Here is a 23,635-nt window from a genome sequence, read left to right on the forward strand (position 1 = left end):
TACTCGAAAACTATATTAAACATAAGCGGTTACAATAAAAATGCAAGGATTCAGCTTACTTTTGATCTTTTCTAAACCCTTGGATGCAGCTTTCTTTGCTTCGGCTGCCTCCTTTTTCGCTTCCATTGCTAACTGTCTTGTTTCCAGGTCATATTCCTTTTGCTTTTTGAAGTCTTCAATATATTCCTCCTCAAATTTATCATCCTTTAGTATGACTTCCATTTCACTTTTCAAATCGGTTTTCAAACGATGGTCGAATCGTTCAACAACAGCCTCCATATCAGTCCAAAACTTTTCAAACTCATTCTTAGATAGAGATGCCTTGACAGCATGAGCGAAAAGCTGATTCCTCTTTATTCGAATTCTCTCGATATCATCCGTCTCTCGTATGTGTTTTTCATCCGGATAATCATCAGATCCCCAATCTCTGAAAGATCCCTGTATTTTTGGTTTCATTGGCAAATATCTGAGCAAGATGTACAGTAAAGAAATGTCAAAATCCTCAAATGAGACATCCATTCCACCGGGTTTGCATATCCTTCTATACTGGTCATCTGTCATCCTTCCCGCCAGCTCAAGCGTCGACTTGTTCTTGCGCACGATTTCAGGGAGATCATCGGGAAGGATTCTTTTGGTTAAAGCTTCCCAAAGCACATCTCTCAGCAAATCCACAAAGAGACGACATACTTTTGCAAAGTTCCGAGTCTCTGGTGTTGATACATATTTACTAGTCTTAAGATCTTCCATGTTCATTTAATGAACTTCGGTTCCTACAGATTGTTCTATGTTTAAAAGAGAAAATTATGTTTATCATAGGTGTATGTATATGGATATACCACAATAATACAAACGTATGCCCACGAACATTTGCAACTAATCAGCTACTGTCTGCATATCAACCGTATGATACCACCTGCATACAAATCGTATGACAGTGTCACCTTCCTTCCAATATTTTATATTTTGTTCTTTCACACATACCACATAACTCACAAAACTTAAATATAAATTGCATTGTAATATATCATGTAATCTACTTACTGACATATATTTGTGAAACACATTTTACAATGAAAATAATTTATACGGACATGCCAATTAAATGATACTGTCACCTTCCTTCCAATATTTTATATTTTGTTATGTCACACACACAGGCACACACACACACACACACACACACACACACACATATATATATATATATATATATATATATATATATATATATATATATATATATATATATATATATATATATATATATTGTATTGTTATGTAATGTAATTAATGATATATATTGGTGAAACACATTTGTCAATGAAAATAATTCATACAAACGTCCCTGCACTAGCTTGCGCACTTATTGTCATAACGGACCATCTCTCCCTCCATATTTTGCAGAAGACAAATGGGCATAATGTTATTGATTTGTATAATAGGTGATGTTAAATAATCTCCGTCTTCACTATACCATTTATGACATCTATAAAGTAAGGGTTACGTGTTAATGAGGCTTTTGCCGATTTGGTACACTTAGTAAGGGTGACAAGTGTATGTTTGTTTAGAATAAATTCACTTGTTCTGTATACAGGCTGGAGTTATTGTGTTTAATCCGAAAAATTTGAATCATTAATTGCAAGATGTTAGATATACGAATCGATACTTTTCTTTCTTCAGGCGAAACGTGGCGGTATTATTAAAATTGCAATTTCACAATAATTAAGTTACTTGCATCTGAGGTTCATAGCTACCCATAGTTTATACAGTAAGGCGAGACAGGTTGCCGTTTATCGCATTTAGCTTTGGTTTGGGCTTGTTGGTTGTTGAAATAGATTGAAAAACAATTGAACGCAGCAAGTAAAATAGTTCCAGCTATCAGTTTAAATCTGATCTACAGGATGTCTATAGCTACCGCAATGTACTTGTTTTTAACTTTAGGAGATACGGTTCTCTATTAAAATCGCCAGTAGAGACAACTGCATAGAATACGTTTTATTGAATCCAACAAAGCTGCTGATAAAGTATGCTTTCATTCTGACAAAGGCGTATTTTTGGGTTAATTGAACTTACTATAAAGTACAAAAACTGTAAAAGTGAGACGAATGGGAGGGTAAGATTTATTTTACAATTTCACTTATAGCTTTATAGTTATCGAATCGTAATTTATTATAACCATGAAAATACCAAGCTTGAAAAAAAAATCATTGGATAGAAATGACGACATAAAGTTCCTTTATCAATAAATCATGTCCAAGCAATTTATAAGTTTATATCGCTTAATTGCAGAGATGGATGTTACGTTACAGAAACCTACATTGTAATATGTTAATTTCCTGACGACTGACATTGAAGAATCCATATTATATGGATTATATATATATATATATATATATATATATATATATATATATATATATATATATATATATATATATATATATATATATATATATATAACCCGTCCACTATGGCGAAGGCAGGGTATTAATGTCTGTGTGTGTGTGTGTGTGTGTGTGTGTGTGTGTTGGGGATGCGGAATTGGTGGTACGGCAGTAATAACATTCAAAGTATATGTATGTGATTGAATTTAATGTCATTTATTAAGATCATCAATAAGTACGACACAAGGTAGAAAGAATGTAGATGTAGAGTATGCGTTTCAAAAACAAGTATTCTCGTAATAATAATAATAATAATGGAAACAACAAAATTACAATACGCGCTCGGTAGGACGCCCGAGTTGCCTTAATTAAAAATCATTACTACCGTTGTTTTGCAAATATTCCTTTGATTGGGAAGCCTGGGCAAGCGGATGGAGATTATTGTCATTAATCTGTCGGCAAGTATTCCGAATGTTTAATTTGACAAGACTACGAATGAATAACAACGTAAAGACTTCATCAAGAACAGAATCGATGATAAACTCCATGAATCGTACATGGGTTGCAACTAGAACATCTCATATAATACACGTCACGTGTGTCTATGACTTGACTTGATACGCGGCACTTTATCAAGAAGACTCATAGTCGAATGTCCAGCTATTTGGTAACAAACGTAGACAGCAGATAAAAAATAAACTAGAATAAAACATACTTGAAGAATTATTCCAGAATTAACATTAGTTTATTTTGATTATAAACCGTCGCGTACTCCATCCCTTTTTACCTTGCATTTCGTGTACAGTCTAGGATGGATCATTCTGCCTGGTTACTTATTGAATAATCTGGCAGGAGACAAGTAAATCATACAACGGAATCTAGGTTTTCATACGGAATCTCGGAATCGGTTTTCGTTAAATTCCGAGACCAATAAATATATTAAGATTTAAAATTAAAAATAAACTTACAATGAGATATCATCAAAAGAATATCAAGATAAACTAAAAGCATGATCAAGAAACATAAAGAAACTAAATTGGAAATAATGTGTGTGTGTGTGTATGTGTGTGTGTGTGAAATTAAATAGGAAATACTGTGTGTGTGTGAAACTAAATAGGAAATAATGTGTGTGTGTGTGCGAGAGAGAGAGAGAGAGAGAGAGAGAGAGATTACCTTGAACAAAACCTTTCGAGGTCAGGGGTCAGGAAGCTGTGGTGAGAAACCCCATACAGGTATGTGCTCTAGTCAGTTACGGAATTTGACAGTCTGGCTGAGTAAGAAACAAACGACTCGTATATTTGTGCTTGGTGAATAGAATTTGTGATGCTTTAATTTCGTAAATACTCATCTACGTATGACGTACTTATGTATACAGGATGATGATGAAGAGTTCAGGTTTTACGGCGCATCAACACAATGAGGCAACATAACGCATTCATAGCACATACGTAGTAATGAAAAGGACATGACCTAGAAGCACAAATTAAACTATGTAAGCGGGCCATGTACATGGATGAAATGGGGGTCATGTACATAGATGAAAGGCGGGTCATGTACATAGATGAAATGGGGGCCATGTACATGGATGAAATACGGGTCATGTACATGGATGAAATGGGGGTCATGTACATAGATGAAAGGCGGGTCATGTACATAGATGAAATGGGGGCCATGTACATGGATGAAATACGGGCCATGTACATGGATGAAATGGGGGCCATGTACATGGATGAAATGCGGGTCATGTACATGGATGAAATGCGGGTCATGTACATGGATGAAATGCGGGTCATGTACATAGATGAAAGGCGGGCCACGTACATAGACTCAGACGATTTTGCAAGTTATAATTTGTTATAGGTAATAAGTTGCTACAAGTAACTGCTTCTTTCGAGAAATCTAATATATGCGATACAATTATTGTGCCTAAAATCTCTCTCATTTTTGTTTTTAGTGGTTGGAGGTCGATATAGTCAATTAAAAAGAGTTTGAAGAAGTGTGTGTGTGTGTGTGTGTGTTTGATTTGGAATTTTAAGTTAGCTTTAACAAGTGTTCAGTCATATCACTACGATGTCTGCAGTGTGGCAGTGTATAGTGAAACCTAGCACTGGGGTATCATGTCGCAGACACGCAGCATGATGTCCCACCTAGTCACATTATCATGATACCAGGCCGACTAGTCCTAACACTAACTTCTAAATGCTGAGCGCCAATCGAGGCAGCTGTTAGTACCATTTTTGTAAGTCTTTGGTATGACTCGACCTGGCATCGAACCCACGACCTCCCGCATCCAAGGCGGACCGTCTAACCACAAAGCCAGCAGAGCGGTACTAAATGATTCATTGCAAAAGACATTCTCTGATGCGTTCTTACTTTTCAAAATGAAGAAATTAGCTACCCGTGTGTGTCCAATAGACCCGTTTCGAAACAATGCTTTACTGATATCAATCGCTACAAATCAAACGAGGATAGCAGTGCAGTTGTAGGCTGTTTATGTCAACCAGAAACTGGAGACCGGCGTTGGATACAGTTGCGCAAATTTGAAAGAAATAGTTATGCTTCCCTTTTAACTGAAATTCTTTTTCCATCATTACGTTTAAACAAGCAAAACATTTCTGGAGTAATAAAATTTGTTACAGTCCCACATTATTTGCGTGACATCTCAGAAACTCGAACAATACATTCAATACGAACTATCTGCGAGAATTTACAAGAAGATATTCATTTATACTAACCTTCAAAACAGAAATTACTCTTCAATATACATTTCTGCTCTTAAGATTGGACACAATTTCTAAGAACCAGAAAATATAGTCATTAATATAAACGTCTGACTCTACAGCTGCACCAAAGCCTGGCTTGATTTCGCAAATTGATATGCCCGTTCTCTCGACTTCAACTGGTATATGCCATTCTATTTTCTTCTTTGCCTAGTATGCCGAAATTTCGTTTCACAAAACAAAGTTACACTAATAACAATTAGGAAGATTTTGAAATAACGAATGTGTGACTTAAATTTCGAAAATCAGAAAATATCAATCGTTAATGCTTCATCTCTCATACCACTTTTCCAGTTTGGTACATAGATTATTATAAATATGACTGAACTGTATGCTTTCTACATTAACAATTAACTACATTAAAGTTGGCTTCAGTTTGTATGTAAAAAAGGAGTAAAATGTACGAATAGAGTTCGAACAAAATGTATAATTTATATCCCATTTCGCCTGCATAGTCCCAATGTTGCTATAAAAAAGACATGAAAAGAGGTTTGAGTTGTTAACATCTTGCAGTTTTTTTTATTTTTAAATTAGTCAAGTAATAATCTTTTTTTATTTAATAAAGAAAGCAGTTATGATTTAAATTGGCATACGAGTCCTGTATATTTCGGAATAAAAGTCTTTACAATCTTATATATTTGATAACAGGTCACAATATTTTAAATATTTCTCCGCAAAATAATAATTTTATGAAATTCAAGCAAATTATGCTAAAAATGTTGAATTAAAGGGATGTTTTGAAGGTTTGTTATAAAAGGGAAATAATGCCATTCCATTTCGGAAAACAACCTGTTCAATTTCGATCATTTTCGTGAAATAACTCCACTGTACTTTGAGGACCTGACCAAGTAGATGCTCTTACTGCGGTTAGTCCGTTGTCCTGACCACATTTTTAAATGCTTCGAAATAAAGGTTGAGTACACAATGTTTTTCACAGCCCTCTGGGCTTTTGCGCTTTATTGCGTTATCCGAATATTAAGCTTTAACTTTTGGGTGATTTAACTGGATATTTGAAATAAAGATTAACACATTTTATACATACATAGAGCATATAATTATTACGCCTACAAATAAGGTCAGAATTTAATATCAATATCCCAGCAGTGAGAGCATCGTTTTGGAACTTCGAGAGTTTGCGATACAGTGCGAGATCATTATTATCAAGTATTGTGAAATTGGCCTATTCTATGACGCGCAACAACCATGATATCCTTGCGGACTGGTAGATAGGATGGGGACCGTTCGCTTAAAGTAAAGCAGGCGTAACAAAGTGAGGCTTACTAAGGACATCGCCATTTATTAATATCTGCCACTTAATAAATACAAACTTGACAAGAAAAGGTTTAAAAATGGTATAGCATATTTTAAAATCGGAAAGGGAGAGAGATAGGGCCGCTTTGGCACCGCGGTCCGCTTTTTCATTAGCTTTGATACCCATATGACTGGGAAGCCAGCATACAATTATAGGGTGAAATGGTGAGAGGTAGATAGTTCAGTGTATTTTTATAAGAATATTTCTTAAAATGGGGTTTTACAACAACCTGTTATGAAATGGCTCAAGTACCAACAGAGACTCAAAAAGATAACTGAATTTCGAAATGTTTTGATTTTTATATTGTTTAAGGCAAGATAGACTGCCTTGGTCTCAGCCGAAAATAATTTTAATGCGCCATCTGGTAAACGACGTGTTGCTGTGTATCCTTATTTTCAACATCATTTTAACCATCAGTAAAATCTTTGTGCAGATTTCAAATTATAAAAGAAGGTCTTGATAGGAAACATTAAAACAGAAAAGACTTAGTTCCGACCGTTCTCTTGATGCAGAGGAAAAATGACCCTGGATTTTATTCCGAAGCCATTGTGTTATTTCAGAGACATAAGCCATTTCAATATTTAAAAGATTAATGTTTGCATTGTCAAGGTATGTTGATATTCTCTCCAACAATGGTGTTCCTTTTCCATCAGGTGTAATTTAGGTTCGTCGTGTTTTTTACGTTGTTGACAGAAGTGCATATGAGCTCTTTTTGGATTTTCTAAATTTAAACCCGTTGACAATTACCTTATTACCGGTGTTGCTTATACACTGTTGCACATGTTCATTTATAAACATTTGTTTGGGTTGATCACATATAGGGAAAAATCCACATCTGAATTTATGTCCTTCACAATGATATTAAAATCTGTTACTGACAAGTTACTGTCCAGATCAACTTGCATTGATCATTCGCTCATAAGTTTAAAAACCCAGCTCATCAAAGCAACGGGGCGGTAATTGATAGAATGTTATTATCCTTTTTGGCATGGGGACTGGAATTGATGTCGCCTTTTTCTAGGCCATTAGGACATAATAGTTTTCTAAGTGTCATTAAAAATTTGCAAACCAGCAATTAGATATAAATTTCAGTGTTTTAGAAGCTGCTACAATATGTAATCGGGCCCTACAGATATATCATGTGCATTGTTTAAAGCGTCAATAAGCTCCGAAAGTGAAAACGGTTGGCTGTAGTTTTTAGATTTATTTGAGAGGAGTGTTAAAGGTCTCATATCTTTTTCACTTTTGAGTTTCGAAATTCTAATAAACTGTTATCAGATGTAAAATGTCAGAAAATATCAGCAAGTACGTATGCAATGTGTTCCATATAGGTTGTATTTGTATTATTTACTTTTTTAAATGTCGGAAAGAGTTCTGGTTTCCACTACCGTTAATTTTGCGCATTATATCACAAACGAGAAATGATAATTTAGCGTGGAGACATAATTTCTCACGTTTCGCGCTTGCAGTCTTGAATTGTGAGTCAAACTTTAGTTCGAAATAAATGCGATAAGTTTCCAAATCTTCCAGGGTTGAAAGTTTTAAATTCCGTGCTGCTCTATGCTGTTTAATGGCTGCTCTACAGGTGTTTTGGGGGGGGGGGTACTTTTGGAACTAATTAAGGACTTTGAAGTGACGTCTTTTGCATCTTCACGTAATATTTCCAACCTTTACTACCTTTTTGGTACTGTTCAAACGTTAACGACGAGGATATCGTGTTGGTCTCCTGCAGTTTCCGTTGGTTTAATTTTAATTCTACGGACAGTGGTAACAACTTGACTCTTCATTTATTCAAGCATTTTGTCGTTGGAGACTCCTGCCAAGTCACGATAACGAATCACACATCTTGCTAAGTTCATAAAGTGTGGGAAGAACGTCTTTATTTTCCGAATGCTTTCCGACTGACTGTTTTTGCCACATTCGATCAACAAAGGTGTTGATCATAACGTCTTCATTGACTTTTGTAATCCGACCAATCCAATGATGGTCTTCTCAATGACGACGACTGGGAAAGGTTTAGTCAATGGGTTTATCTCGTCCAGGGACTCCCGAGACAAAAAACGGGGAAATTTCAAATCTGACGTTTTTTTCTGCAGGGTAGGAATGCAATCGTGGTCGATTTCCGGTAGGATTAACTAGGTTTCCTGTACCCATCGCCCGTGCTCAACATCGCCACAAGCATTCAACAAGAGGAAACTTCAGATGGTACGCTCAAGTGAAAAATATTCCGAGTGACACATTAAGCCACCGCCTTCTAAGAAGATTTCAAAGAAGAGTTTTAAGATCAAACGAAATGGGTAAATGTTGGTATGAAGGGAAATACAAGAGATATAATTAGAAGAGATGTATGAGAATTCATATTGCTTGGCATGACTAGCCGATTGATCAGACCAGGCCCTTCTGACCACACGTGTAGCTGAAGTTGAGGCTAGCGTATTTTGTTGTATCGGAGCGACAACCATGGGCCTCTCCTCTACTCAACTACCAGGATTCTCTTTTCAACAACACTGGACACAACCAACAGCAAACAGGTTGCTTCCACGCGGTCGTCTCTTTCCCTCATTTTGTGCTGACGCATCGAGTCTATTCTACAACCCTGAACAAGTAGGCACGAATGAATAGTTTAGTATTATCTAGTCATACATACAAATAATTAAGTGTCACTGATGGTTGAATTCATCGAAATATAGTAGACGTATATACGTACTAATATCGGATTTCACGCAGCACTGCTGCCCCTCATTGTTTTGTATTTATCCTTTTCCCAAGCCATACCTAAACAAATGACTTAATCTCACATATCATGTATGCTTTAGATGAAAACATACAATGCTACAAAGTTCTCAAGTCGCAATAAGGCGAGACATTTTCCGAGGAGAGAAATAAAACTTGCTAAATTGCCATAATGCATCGTATTCACTCAGAGCGAAAAAAACAGCGATGCACTCAACGGGATTTTTAACTTTGTACGTAATGTGCGTGTTTATCAAAATACGAACTAGAATCTATGTAATATCCTGTAATTACCCGGGTTGAGCCTTTAACATAAACATATATTATGCGGAACGATTCTCTAAAGTGGTTATTTGTTAATAAAGCTACGAAGTGGGCTCTCTTATGAGTCGCGCATATATACTGACCGTACAGCATCAGCTGAAGAAGAACAAGTTACGACAACGTACCGGGTAGACGCCTTCACACTGGAAAATTGCATTTGAAACTTTTAGGGGTTTTCTTTTATTTTTCATATTTATGAAACAGTAGCGATCATTCATGTCTCCTTTCCAATATTTACGTTAGCGAATTTCACGAGTATGATGCAACCAACGACCCTTAACCTCCTTGGGATTACAGCTACAAACTTAGATGTTTAAAAAACAATTACTGTCCGTTCTATTATTCTTTGTAATATTATAATATGCGAATATTAAAAGTAACCGTATCAAGATATATGTACTTACCTCTAACAAAGGAAATAGTTCCAACTTTGGGAAATGCGGGATATTCCAATCATCGGCTCAGCTTGGATCGGCTACCCTGGTGTGTCTTTGGTCACGGCACTTGACTCCAATTACCTCGGCACGATATAACTTTCAATATCTCGGCGGCCGTTAAAACTCCAACGGTGTACCTGCAAGATACATTTTAATTGCTCAGCTTGTATTACTTTGATTTTATTTCGTTTGATGTGCAAAATATTCGGTTCGTTTGCGTATAAAAGGCAAAAAAGAAAAAAATAAGCGATTTTGCAAATCTGCTGCTGAACGTCAAGGATTACCATCTTGATGTATATTCATCGCTTTGAGAGACGTCATACAGACACAGCTTACGTTTAAATTATTAGGATTCAAAATACATTGCAAGAATCTCATGATAATGAGTCGAATTTATTCTCAAACTTGTCACTTAAACTTACACTGTGAAAACTCATATATAATTCTTGTTCACTAGTTGCTGATCAGCTGCTTGAAATGCAACAAAATATATGTCCTGGAGGTTGCTTGGAGGTGTTTGTTCTGACTCCTCATGCTGGGGACATCCCATTTGGATTATGCTGTTGTCTGCACACACATTTGCTACAAGCATACTCTTGTAAAATGAGATACTAATCGTGAATCTATATCAGCTTATATTTGTTTACTGGGTTGAGCCTTTAGCATCCACAATGACAAGTCCTATTATAAATTTCCATCAGCAACAGGACCATTATCTTAAAAAATTACATCATCGTTTTGCGAATGATGGAATATTCTTGTATATTTAACCTTTCTTGTTGTGGTGTCTATAGTTCTACAACTAAAAAAAAACAGTCGATAGTGATACAAATTTTTTTTTGTTTATCAAATGTTGTTCGAGATTGTCAATTTGCAAAACAAGTAATCTAATTTGGATCACGCAAGATGTGTAGAAACGAATGTGTATAATTGTTACATTGGCATCAAGCGGAACATTTGCCGCAGTTAACAAATTTGCAGAAGCAATGTTTTACGCACAGCTCTCTTTCGAACCAAAATATATTGTTTGCAGCTGAAGAGTAATAATTGTCTAAAATGATATTAATTATCATTATCGTACTTGATTGTGGTAAATACAACTATATATATATATATATATATATATATATATATATATATATATATATATATATAAACACCTTTTATCTACTATGTATTCATGTAATATTCTACAGAATATCTTTAGTCAAATTTTGCATACGTGACCTGAATATCTTAAAAGTCTAGTATTACACATGATCTATAAATAGATGCTTACGTATGTGTAGGCAATTATTAATAATAATCTTAATAATAAAACTTAACGGCGCATTTGGCTTAATTTCTCGTTGGCTGATTAGGCTTCAACGTTTCTAGACGGATTCAGTAATTTCCCATTGGGAATGACGCAAAATAAGTAGCGTATTCTGTCACATAGGGTCTATTGCGAAATATAGTCGCAGTAGACACTTTACAAAAAGAGAGAACTGAGCAATCAGTTTCATTCTGACCTTGGAATCAGTCACATTTCTTGTGTTCTTGTTGTAAGCTTGTAGACGTGTTGTCTATTGTACTTAGACATTACTCGATATGAAAACCATTTGTTTCGACTGTTCAGTGGAAATATAAAGTTCTCATTATTTGGATTAAAATATTACCCTGGAAGTGTTATAAATTGTTCGAAGGAATTCTAGACAAGGCCATCTTGACAACATTACGGTTCTTGGAGGACTAGTAAATTTCCGGTTTGGAAATTTATAAGGAATTTTTCATTCATTTAGGAATTTCGCATACCTTTATAATGATTAGATTTACTAAATAATACTGCAAGTTCATCTCACATTTTTCAGTTATGACTAATTAAATTGTTTGTAAAGTTTTACAAAACGTGTTGGTTTCGCTTCTTTCTGTACATAGTTTCTGGCCAAAATTTTGAAAATTCATTTCATTTCTGAACTTTCTTAGTCCCTAATATTTTTGATTTTATATAGTGAAACCAACAAGCTCTTACAATGTCAACCAAAGTGGAGAACTTTATTTTAAATCCTAGCCAGGAACTGTTAGAGTCTTTGAAAAAGGACGCATTTCTCCAACTTGCAGACATTATTCTCATTCGGAGGTAAAACCATCATTGTTAAAACAAAAAATAAAATATATTTTGGTTCAATTTTGGTATGAAAAAATATTTTTGATAAAAGAGCTTAGGGTTTGAATACTAAGTCTGAATCTGGATCTAACTTGTGGGTTATGCAATTAAAATTAAAATATAAGAATGAAATGAAGTTAAGAAAGCTTGAGCTTAAATAGAGGAAAGAGAGAGAGAAGGGGGGGGAGAAATTCAGAAAGAGGAAAGAGAAATGGAAGTGAAAATGCAAATGCAGGACAAGGAAATATATATGCAAATGCAGGAAAAGGAAAGAGAGAAAATTCAGAAAAATAGATGCGGATGAAATTACAACTGCAAAAAGAAGAAAGAACGATGCAAATGAAATTGCAGATGCAAAAGGAAGAAAAAGAAAGACAAAAGGAAGAGCGGATAATGCAGATGCAAATGCACAAAGAACAGATGATAATGTAATTAAAATTAAAAGAACCAGAACTGGCAAATATAAACCGCCCAGCTCACGAAACTTGTTTTTGATGTTACAAAAATGTCAGATTAGTACCTCCTTTTTACGGTAAAAGATCGAGATCAACATTTATCACATTTTGAAAATAAAATTCAGAGAATTTAAAAGGCAGAGATTTTGTTAATACAGAGTATACGTCTTGGCAAAGCTCGTGAAGTTTATACTACACTGTCAGTTGAAGGAAGTACCGATTATTGTTTGGTCAAGGAATGTCTCTTGATAGGTTATGAGTTGGTACCTGAGGCAAATCGACAGAGGTTTCGGAATTGCAACAAATGAAATAACCAAACCCATGTCGAGTTTGCTCGGGAAAAAGAACAACTATTGGACAGATTGTGCACATCTAAAACGATTAATAATGATTATGACAAACTTTGACCACTCGTATTAGTCGAAGAGCTCAAGAACTTCGCTTATAGTGACGTCAATATTTACTCTGATGAACACAATATAGATACTTTAGAAAACGTTGCTCGAAAGGCTGACGAACATCTTTGCCTCACAAAGTTTCATTTGTCAATACATTTTCCTCTCAGCAAAAGGCTAGTAAGAAACCAAATCAATCTCAGTCGAGTACTTACAAATTTCAATCTGGTACAACTAAAAAGAATCCAACGTCTGATAAGACTGATCAGTAATCCTTATATTTTCCTGCGTGTACTTACTGCAACAAATTTGGGCACGTAATTTCTGATTGTTTTAAGTGTGAAACAAAGACATAACAATTCGAAATGTTCTAGTTTCTTATTCGTTAAGGTCATGGTCATGAATTGGAAACAATACATTTGTGGGGTCAAACAAAACCCAGTCTGATTCTATCATGGAGAATTATGAACCGTTTATGTCGAAGTGATTCATATCACTTATTGGTTATTCGATGTATCCTATCCCTATTAGAATATTCAGGGACACGGGAGATTTTCAGAATATTTTATTTATGAGCTACTTTGCCTTTGTCAGAGAAAATCTTGTTCTTGTTCCGGGAGTAGATTTTGGTTGTATTGAATTCCTCTCCATAATGTTAATTTGTCATCAGATTTAGTTTCTGAACCAGTGACTGTTGGCTCTTCGAATTCTTTACCAATTGAGGGTTTTCAGTTTTTGCTAGGCAATGACTTAGCTGCAGATAAGATTGTGGTTACTCCACTTGTAACTGGCAATCGTTGTTTGGATCAACCGGCTGATCCTATTTAAAATATGAAACTATTCCTTTAGCTGACAAATGTATTGGTCAGACATTTGATGAGGTCACATGTATTCCTGTTACTGATCAATCAAAATATATTGATCATTGTGATCCTCTTTTAACAGCTCATTATCTTACGTCTAATCAGGGTAACACACAACAATCAATTGTCAACAGGACATAAGATCTGCGAACATTTGTTTGTTTCTGAGCGCAATTAGCGAAGCTGATTCTGCACTGGTACCTAAGTCATATAGACAGGAATTTCCCCATATAGCCCACGAAACTCATTTGGCTGGTCATCTGGAATTCGTCAAGACTTACCACTATATTTTACATCACTTTTATTGAAAAGAAATAAAAAATGATGTTTCCAAGTAATGTAGATCATGTTTTACTCTGTCAATTGGCCAGTTTTAGTTCTTATGAGCTATCTTTTAGACATGTTGTCAATGGACCATTCGAACTGTTTCAAGAAAAACTTCTTTTAACAGAGAATTTCGACACTAATCATTTAGATCATGTCTTTGTGAAGTTTCAAGATAAAATCGGTCTACTCACAAAAACAATTAAGGCAGGTCAAAACTGCATCAGTAAGAACCTTTCAACCTCATGATTAATTTCTGACTTTCTTGCTAATACTTCACGTTAGATATTATAAACCATATAAATTAAAAAAGAAAGTGATTTAAATTATATCAACACTCCTGGGAGGCGGAAACAGAAATAACTCAGCCACCGGTCATGTAATTATGTTAAATGAGTATGTTGATCGTGATAGTTCTGAAAATCGTTCAGTAAATTTGGTCGTTCCTGTCCCACACAGTGACGATTTAAATGATGACGTACAACCGTAAGGTAATGACTTTAGTTCAACCAGTCTTCGAAATTCTGAAATACTACTTAACAATAAATATTGTCTAAAGCCACTGAAAAATACTGAGATAAAGCATTTTAATTTTGTAATCTAGGGAAATTAATTCTTTGCTGAAGTTTCTAAAACTTATTCGTTTTGCATTTTTCTGTTGCATACTTTAGCACCATAGAAACGTAACACTTATCAAAATAAAACTGAGTAAATTACTCAGTTAATTTGACCGTTTTTGAGTCAAAAGGAACCTATATCAATTTGTGGACAATACTTCAATGGAAAAATCCATTATTGGTAATTTGTAATATATATATATATATATATATATATATATATATATATATATATATATATATATATATATATATATATATATATATATATATATATATATCACAAAAATCTTTAAAATTATAATTGTTAACCATGCTAAAGATTAATATGCAATCAACTACATAAATATTGTTATAACCTGTTTGTTATTCTCTTTATAATTATTAAAAGATACGAAATGTATAAAGATATCGGAAGGCAATCTATGTTAATATGTATATACCTTGTATGCTTTAATCATTTTACAAGTAAATCACCACATCTTAAAACAAGTAGATTGGAGAAATAAAGTTATAATTTATAATTATATATAAGTTTTTGGGGAAAAGTATGTAACAATTCCTAATATGCATATCATGCATGTGGAAGCTGTGTGAGCCAAGTGCAAATCTGCACTACAAACGTGTCAAAACATACAAATGTGTAGATATGGTGCTTGTCAACAGCTGAATGCTTGCTCACATTAAAATTATATAAAAAAAAACTATTAAAAAGCTTTTGTCGTTTACCTGTATGTTTGACTCAAGTTATTCGATACCTGTTTGTTCAATGCCTAAGTGCCACCTTTCTTCTGTTACAAGTAAACGAGATCTAAAGGTATACGGGGAACCATCTGGGTTATAAGGTGCAAACGTTTTTGCAAACTCTATTAGATGAATTTGAGAGAGCCAATCACAAGATAATTTTCACGTCCCATGAGAGTTACTGAACCCTCCATTACCCGCAATAAAATGCTCTAAAACGCTTTAATCGAAACTTCATTTGCGTAACTGAACTATCGTCAAGCCAATCTGAAACCATCTGACGTTATCAACGCTCAAATGCTCGCTCAAGAAGTTAAAACATAATCTCCAGAGGCAATCACAACCATCGTTATAATCATTAAAGATGTATATATGTGTGTGTGTGTGTGTGTGTGTGAGAGAGAGAGAGAGAGAGAGAGAGAGAGAGAGAGAGAGAGAGAGAGAGAGAGAGAGAGAGAGAGAGAGATTTGGATTTTTAACGTAGCTTTAACAGTTTGTCAGTCTTATCGGTACGCCATATTCAGTGTGGCAGAATATTGTGATGTCTAGCACAGAGGCATCATGCCACATACATGTAGCATGATGACCCACCCAGTCACACTATTCAGACACCAGCCCCATCAGTTCTTGCACTAACCTCTTAATGCTGAGCGCCTAGCGAGGCAGCTGTTAGTACCATTTTTATAAGTCTTTGGTATGACTCGGCCGGTGTTTGAACCCGCAACCTCCCGATTCCGAGGTGGAAGCTCTAACCAATAGGCCATCGCAGTGGTATATCAAAGCTCAATAAAGATTGGAATCAAAGTATAAAAATGTTAAATGAATAAATACTGTTTCGATATCGATTAATGAACAATTACTGTGCGCTCAACATGAGCTCGATTACGCGTATTATATAGATCATTCGATTGCTAAGTATTTTGTCACTAGCTGTTTGTCAAGTTTGTTTAGTCCAACTTCCAGATCGCGAAGTTTTTCCGTGTCATAGCGTCGATGGTTTGCCATAGATTTACCGACCCCAATACGGAACAGTCTGAATGTGTCATGTGACTGTCTGGAAAGCGCAATGTGATTGAATCCAGGTCCTTTTGTAAAACATGTTCTGATCGAAGAAATTCTTCAAATACACGAGCTTGCTTTATTGCTAATCGCTAATTTTAAAAACAAGAAACTGACCAGTATAACTTTATAAAACCACATTCGTAGATCTCTCCTTCTCGGAAATTGTCTGCTTTCGTTTTAGACAAGCTAGAATGTATACGATCGATTTTGCCTGGAAGTAAACACAACGATGCAATTGACAGAACAGGGATTCTATATGGCGAAGAAACATAATGCAAGGACGGAAAATGGATATTTAAAAGCAAGTTACCTTGTTGTCTCTCGAGAGAGTAACGTCCGATTTGTGCACTGCGTGTGCTAATTAGATAATTCCTCTGCATTCGAGTCAAGCAAAAAACTGGTCTGGTTCCCTGCTTCGTATGCTCCCCGCGTTGAACTCCGCTATACGAGTGCAACGCAGGGAGCATATGTAGCAGGGAACCAGACTAGGACATAATTTCTTGTACGATCAGAGATAAAACCACAGATTATGAAGTAGTCACAACATGTGCGCGGATTTATGCATACCGAATTAAAAAATATCCCTTACACAATGATGAATTAGTGTAGAGAATTTATTGTGATGTATATTGGATTTAATTTATATTTGATTTAATTTAATTGTCTGTTTGCAAGTTGTATTTTTTTCTTCAAATTTCATTACATGTCAAAGAAATGCAATCTTGTTTACTTGATTTGGCATTTTTTCAGAAAATTCAGTTTGACCTCTTTTCATAAACACCTAATAATAGAAACACTGTTTCTATTTTTTGACTTAGTTCCCAACCATGAATCAGAAATCACTGAGACAAGTAAACAACTTTCTATTTTTATTTTATTCTCGGAGTAAAATGTTTGGCTTTTATTATACGTGATTTTAGATATGTAAACAGCCTCTATTTCGCAATTCTGGGTTTTCCGAAGCTTTGCAATAGTTAGATCTAATAGCGATGTTTAGAGACATATTTTTCAGTTTGGGCTATTACCTTGGACACAGAAAAGTGTTTGTTTGTGACCAGTTTGGAGTTACATTTTAATTTTTATTCAAATTATTTGGATTTTAAAAGATGAATTCGTTTTCTTGGAAATATATGAGTGCTCATACATAATTCTTGGACAAAGACATTTATTTAAATTAAGATCTTTCTTCATTTTAACATTGTTTTATTTTCTAGGGAAATAAATTATTTGTTAAATTTTACAAAGCTTGATGTTTTCACTTTTTCTTTGTTACTCTTTATTAGAGCCTAAACACGTAACATAAGTGAATACAAATGCATGTATGTATAAACTTTCTGATTTATTCTAATAAACTAGGAACCTGTAATAATCATTGCAATATGAGTTATAATATCATGCGATAACAATGGCTATTGTAAACAAATCTGCTTTATTAAAATAGGAGTCACGGCGTCATGTTATTTCAGCTTATACTGTAATAACTTTTTCGAAGGAAAGCTAAATCAGATCACCTAATGTCCTTGATTAGAGTAGGAGACACACCCATTACCTGCATCATGTCCCACCCAGTCACATTATTCTGACACCAGGCCAACCAGTCTTAACACTAACCTCCTAATGCGGTGCGCCTAGCGAGGCAGCTGCTAGTATCATTTTACAAATCCTTGGTATGACTCGGCCAGGATTCGAACCCGCGTCCGTGGTGAACGCTCTAACACTAGGCCACCGGAGCGGTCGGTCATTAACTGTATACATATACTGAAAGTGGTCGTGTAAATTACTTACCTATTGTGTCTTAAAGTGCGAGTCTCACGTTGTAAAGGTGACGACAGTGCACAATGTTTGTTGCACTTTGTCATGTGCGTGCGTGTGTGTGTGTGTGTGTGTGTGTGTGCGCGCGTTTGTGTTGATGGCTGACGATGAACAATCCTGAACTCTCTTATTTCGTACAACTCTTTTCGTGTACTTCTAACAAAATAGTACATATTACACATCCTCACATTACAGGCCACTTTAACTTTTCCTACGTGTTTCAGAGTCAGTTAATATACTGTAAGATGGCATTAATCAAGCATATTCACTTTGTCTTGGAGATTGGTTTCAAATTACTTTCGTTCACGAAAGAAACATAAAAGGAAAATATTGCACAACACGTATACATTTGGTACGTTTTGCCTTGATCCCGTTACAAGAAAATTTATTAGAGATTTGAACTCGGAACTCAGTAATTATCTACTGGAAAACTAAATTACCAGCTGTGGTCCAGAAGATTTAAGCTGATAGATAGATGTAAGGCATGAAAAGAAAGACTTATGAGCAGAGAATATAAAATAGTCCAGACCCTCAGTGTTGGGGATCATCATAATTTTGGAGACTGAAAATTGTTGCATTATTAAATTCACCAAACTACATGCACAATTGATTCATTGTATTCCTCATAAAATGCTGCACATAGCCAACACAGGCTGCCATACGCTTTATTAGGTGATATTGTCCATATCCATCCGCACTGACAAAATTGCATTCTGTTTGCAAAAAACATGTACACAAAAACAGCTCATATTCAATTTCTCAATGTTCTGTACAAAATCCACTTCTCATTGCCACTAAATGGAATTTTCATAAATGTCAATGAAATTTATTGTTCGCCACATAATACTCCATATTGTGTCAGTCTGTGGACAAAATTATTCGTGAATTACCAGTAGCTCTTAAGTGTATTGAAACACAATACAATACAAGATAAATTATACATGACTGCCAGTATAAATGGTGGAGGAAAACCCTTGGAAAACCCCGGAAGGAACCACCGACCCACGAGAAGCTACCGGCAAGCTTTCTCAGATACTCACAATGGCCGAGCCCGAGACTCGAACAAACGCAGACACAGGTAAGACGGCATTAATCCGTAACGGTGATCGCTTTAGACCACTCGGTCACTCGGGGCTCCAGTGGTAGTAGTAGTATAAGTAGAAGTAGTGGTAGTAGTAGCAAATTTATAAAACACACTGATCTTGTTGTTGATGTTCTGTGTGTATTATTTTTGTGGTTTTAACGTTGTTTTTTTTTTTTTTTTCAGCACAAAAAGACCGGCTATACATCGCGGCCAGTATAATTTGTGGAGAAAGAACCCTGGAAAATCCCGGTAAGAACCACCAACTCACGGGAAGTTACTGGCAAGCTTTTCTACATACCCACAGTGATCGAGCCCGAGACACCAACCCACTCAGGCAGAGGTGGGAGGCCTCCTGATATTTTGCCGAAACCCCATGCAAAACTCCTAATGTGCATATCATACCTGTGTTAGCAAAATGCAAAACTACAATACAAACGTGTTAAAGCATGCAATTGTGTAGGTATGGTGCTTGTCAACAAATGAATACTTGCTAGCTTGAAGAAAGAAAAAAAAAAACAAAAAAAAAAACGAACTTCTGACGTTTACCTGTATGGTTGACTCTAGCTATTCGATACCTGTTCATTCAATGGTGTAAGCGCCACCTGTTCTTCTGTTACAAGTAAATGAAATATAAAGGTATACGGGACACCACCTGGGTTATAAGGTGCAAACGTTTTGCAAACTCTATTAGATGAATTTGAGAGAGCCAATCACAAGATAATTTTCAATTTTATGAGCGTAACTTCATTTGTGTAATCGAGCCATCTGGCAAGCCAACGTGAAAACATTTCGCGTTCTCCACGCTCAATGCTCCTTCTTGAGATTAATATAAAATCTCCAGAGGCAATGACAAATGTCATTAAAATCACGTGTCTCCTCAGAGCGCATGTTCGACGTAGCGGCGATTTGTATTTTGAAAGCTCTAATTCAAGAGAGAGAGAGAGAGAGAGAGAGAGAGAGAGAGAGATTCGTTTTTATTATGCGATGTGGAGAGAGCATTGTTTGATTGGGTACTTTTTTGTTATAACATTTTCCCCTCAAGTTTCCTGGTATGAATAAAACAAAAAATACTATGTTTACAATAATGTATGTGCGTTTAAGGGTGTGTAAAAACAAGAAAAAGAAATATCAAATGAACTTTGTTAGTATTAACAAGTGCTTGCTTTCTTGAGTATATCTGTTGGTGATTACTTTACATAGAAGGTGTGTGCGTGTGTGTGTGTGTGTGTGTGTCTGTAATTTGGATTTTTTAAAAATAGCTTTAACAAAATTTCAGTCTTATCGCTACGATGTCTGCCGTGTGGCAGTTTATAGCGATTTAAAACTAAAATCGAGAGGCGGTTGGGTAGGAGAGATCACGTGGTTTAATATACTTTTCTGACACTTTGTGGAGATCACATACACGAATTTCGACATGATGTTCCATCCAGTCACATTATCCTGACACCAGGCCGACCAGTCCTAACACTAACCTCTTAATGCTGAACGGCTAGATAGGCCGTTGTAAGTACAATTTTTATAAGTCGTTGGTATTCCTCGACCGGGGTTTGAACCCGCGACCTCCAGATTTCGAGGCGAGCGCACTAGCCATTAGGCCACATGTTATGTATATTTGATTTAATTTATATTTGATTTAATTTAATTGTCGGTTTGCAAGTTTTAATTTTTTTACATATTTAATTTCGTATCATGTCAATGTAATGTAACTTTGTTTACTAGGAATTTGATATTTTCAAGAAAATTCATGAATGACTTGAATCTTTTCATAAATACCTAATAACAGAAACTTTGTTTCCATTTTGATTTAGTACCCGACCTTGATTCAGAAATCACTGAGACAAATAAACAACTTTTCATTTGTATTTTATTCTCGGAGTAAAATGATTGGTCTTTGTCAAGGTCATACTGGGAGTACGTGATTTTAAATGTAAACAGCCTCTATTTCGCAATTCATGGTTTTCCGAAATTCGCAGTATTCAGGTTTTATACCGATGTCTATAGAGATATTAATTTGTTGGGCTTTTACACTGGGAAGTGTGTTTGCGACCAGTTTGGAGTTGTATTTTAATTTTTATTCACATTATTTGGATTCTAAAAAGACTAAACAAAATTCCTGGGAATATTTGAGTGCTCATACATAATTCTTGGACAAAGACATTTATTTAAATTTTATTCGGAAATTCAAACACCGGAATATTGTTTGTGGATCAAGGAAAAAAAAAAGAACTGTAGACACATCTGTACAATAAAGGCTACAGCCATATACGTCATCGTCTTCCATTTTAGATTTTTTGTCAGGACTCGAACTTGAATTCATTAGAACATTTCATTACTAGGACTTCTTAAATTTAATTTGTGGATTATTCTTAGATTATTTTTGGATATGATTCTCAAAACCGTATCTTCTTATTTTTTCATTTTTACAGTGTTTTTCCAGGGAAATAAACTATTTGTTAAATTTTTTCCAAGCGAGTTGTTTTAACTCTTTCTTTTGTTGATGTTTATTCGAGTCTAAACACGTAACATAAGATACCGCAGTGGTACATCGAAGCTCAATAAAAAGTGCAATCAAAGAAGGACAAATGCTGGGATTTGTAGTGCTCAAATTGGTCTATTTGATGCCATATGAGTACGAGGAACTTTTCCAATTCGTATTCTCAAGAGAGCGCACAGAATACTCGAAAACGTGGATTGCGATTCCTCATTTTTTTAAAAAAACAAAAATCGAGAGGCGGTTGGGTAGGAGAGATCACGTGGTTTAATATACTTTTCTGACACACATTGTGGAGATCACATACACGAATTTCGAGAACACAATCATTTTATGTTACGAGTATAATGCCCTGCTGTTTAGCTGGTTTACGAATAATGGCTGTTTCGATATCGAATAATGAACAATTTGTTTGCGGTGAATGAGAGCTCGATTACGCGTATTGCACAGATCATGCGATTGAAAAGTATTTTGTGACTAGCTCTTTGTCGAGTCCGTTTAGTTCAATTTCAAGATCGCGAAGTTGTTCCATGTCATAGCTCCAATGGCTTACCATATATTTGCTGACCCCAAAACGGAACAGTCGAACTGAGCCATGTGACTGTCTGGAAAAAGCGCTATTTCATCGATTCATTGTACCTTTTATCAAACATGTTCTTCAAATAAATGAGCTTGCTTTAGTCGCTATTGAAAGAAAAGAAACAGATAACTGTATAAAAGGGCATTCATATATCACTCTTTCTCGGAAATAGTCTGCTTTCGTTTTAGACAAGCTAGACCGAGTATGATCGATTTTGCCTGGAAATAAACACAACGCTACAGTTTACATAACAGGGATTATATTTGGCTAAGTAAGATAATGCAAGGACGGATAACAAATATTTAAAAGCAAGTTACCTTGTTGTCTCCCGAGATAGTAACATCAGATCGTATGCACTGCATATGCTAATTAGGTAACTCATCTGAATTCGAGTCGAGCAGAAAACTGGTACAGTACTTAATTTAATGTATGATCGGAGATAAAACCGCGGATTATGAAGTAGTCCACCATGAGCGCGGATTTATGCATACCGCATTAAAAATATCCGTTACACAATAATGAATTAGGGTAGAGAAGGTATAAAAATACACGTATATAAAAACTTTTTGATTGCGTTGAATGCAGTCTTTATTTCATAACAAACAACTCCGATGTAACACACAGTGTATGCGTGTGTGCGTATGTGTGTGCGTGCGTGTGTGTGTGCGCGCGTGAATGTCTCAATTCATACGTATAGACGGCTAGGGGAGAAATGTTTTTTCGTGGAATTCTTTCTTCAAAATGTTTAATGGCCTATTCTAATAAATTAGGAATTTGTACTAATTTTACAATATGGATTACAATAACATGCGATACAATGGTTATTGTAATCAGATCGTTTTATTACAATAGAGGTTGCGGCGTCATGTTATTTCAGCTTATATTGTAATAACTTTTTCGAAGGAAAGTTAAATCAGATCACCTACTGTCCTTGATTAGAGTAGAAGACACACCCATTACCTGCACATAACTTTAACAGCTATTGCAGTAACAACTCTTATTCAAGGAATATTCAGTTAGGTCCCTTATCATAATATATGTCAGTTGTTGTTGTTGTTGTTGTGGGGTTTAACGCCATTTTTCAGCACACGA

The 23,635-nt window shown here is 35.4% G+C and overlaps 1 protein-coding gene across 3 annotated transcripts in view; it reads right to left on the reverse strand.

Moving 5' to 3' along the window:
* LOC149771339 (uncharacterized) overlaps positions 1-22,970 on the reverse strand; it is a 38,560-nt gene extending 15,590 nt beyond the window's left edge. Inside the window, exons 1-4 of one of the 3 annotated variants that reach the window (XM_089948619.1) lie at positions 22,861-22,970; positions 9,938-10,107; positions 3,558-3,654; positions 60-782 (exon numbers count right to left, since the gene is read on the reverse strand). In XM_089948619.1, coding sequence (XP_089804745.1) covers positions 60-753 — 694 coding nt within the window. In that variant the 5' untranslated portion in view covers positions 754-782; positions 3,558-3,654; positions 9,938-10,107; positions 22,861-22,970. Of the gene's footprint in view, positions 1-59; positions 783-3,557; positions 3,655-9,937; positions 10,108-16,886; positions 17,024-22,860 lie in introns of those variants that run through there. The other 2 variants (XM_089948620.1, XM_089948618.1) reach the window with 2 other exon arrangements.
* Positions 22,971-23,635: the final 665 nt, after the last annotated feature.

This window comes from Sinohyriopsis cumingii, unplaced genomic scaffold (genome assembly GCF_028554795.1).
Source record: "Sinohyriopsis cumingii isolate HCF-2022 unplaced genomic scaffold, ASM2855479v2 utg001944l, whole genome shotgun sequence".
NCBI classification, from domain to species: Eukaryota; Metazoa; Mollusca; class Bivalvia; order Unionida; family Unionidae; genus Sinohyriopsis; species Sinohyriopsis cumingii.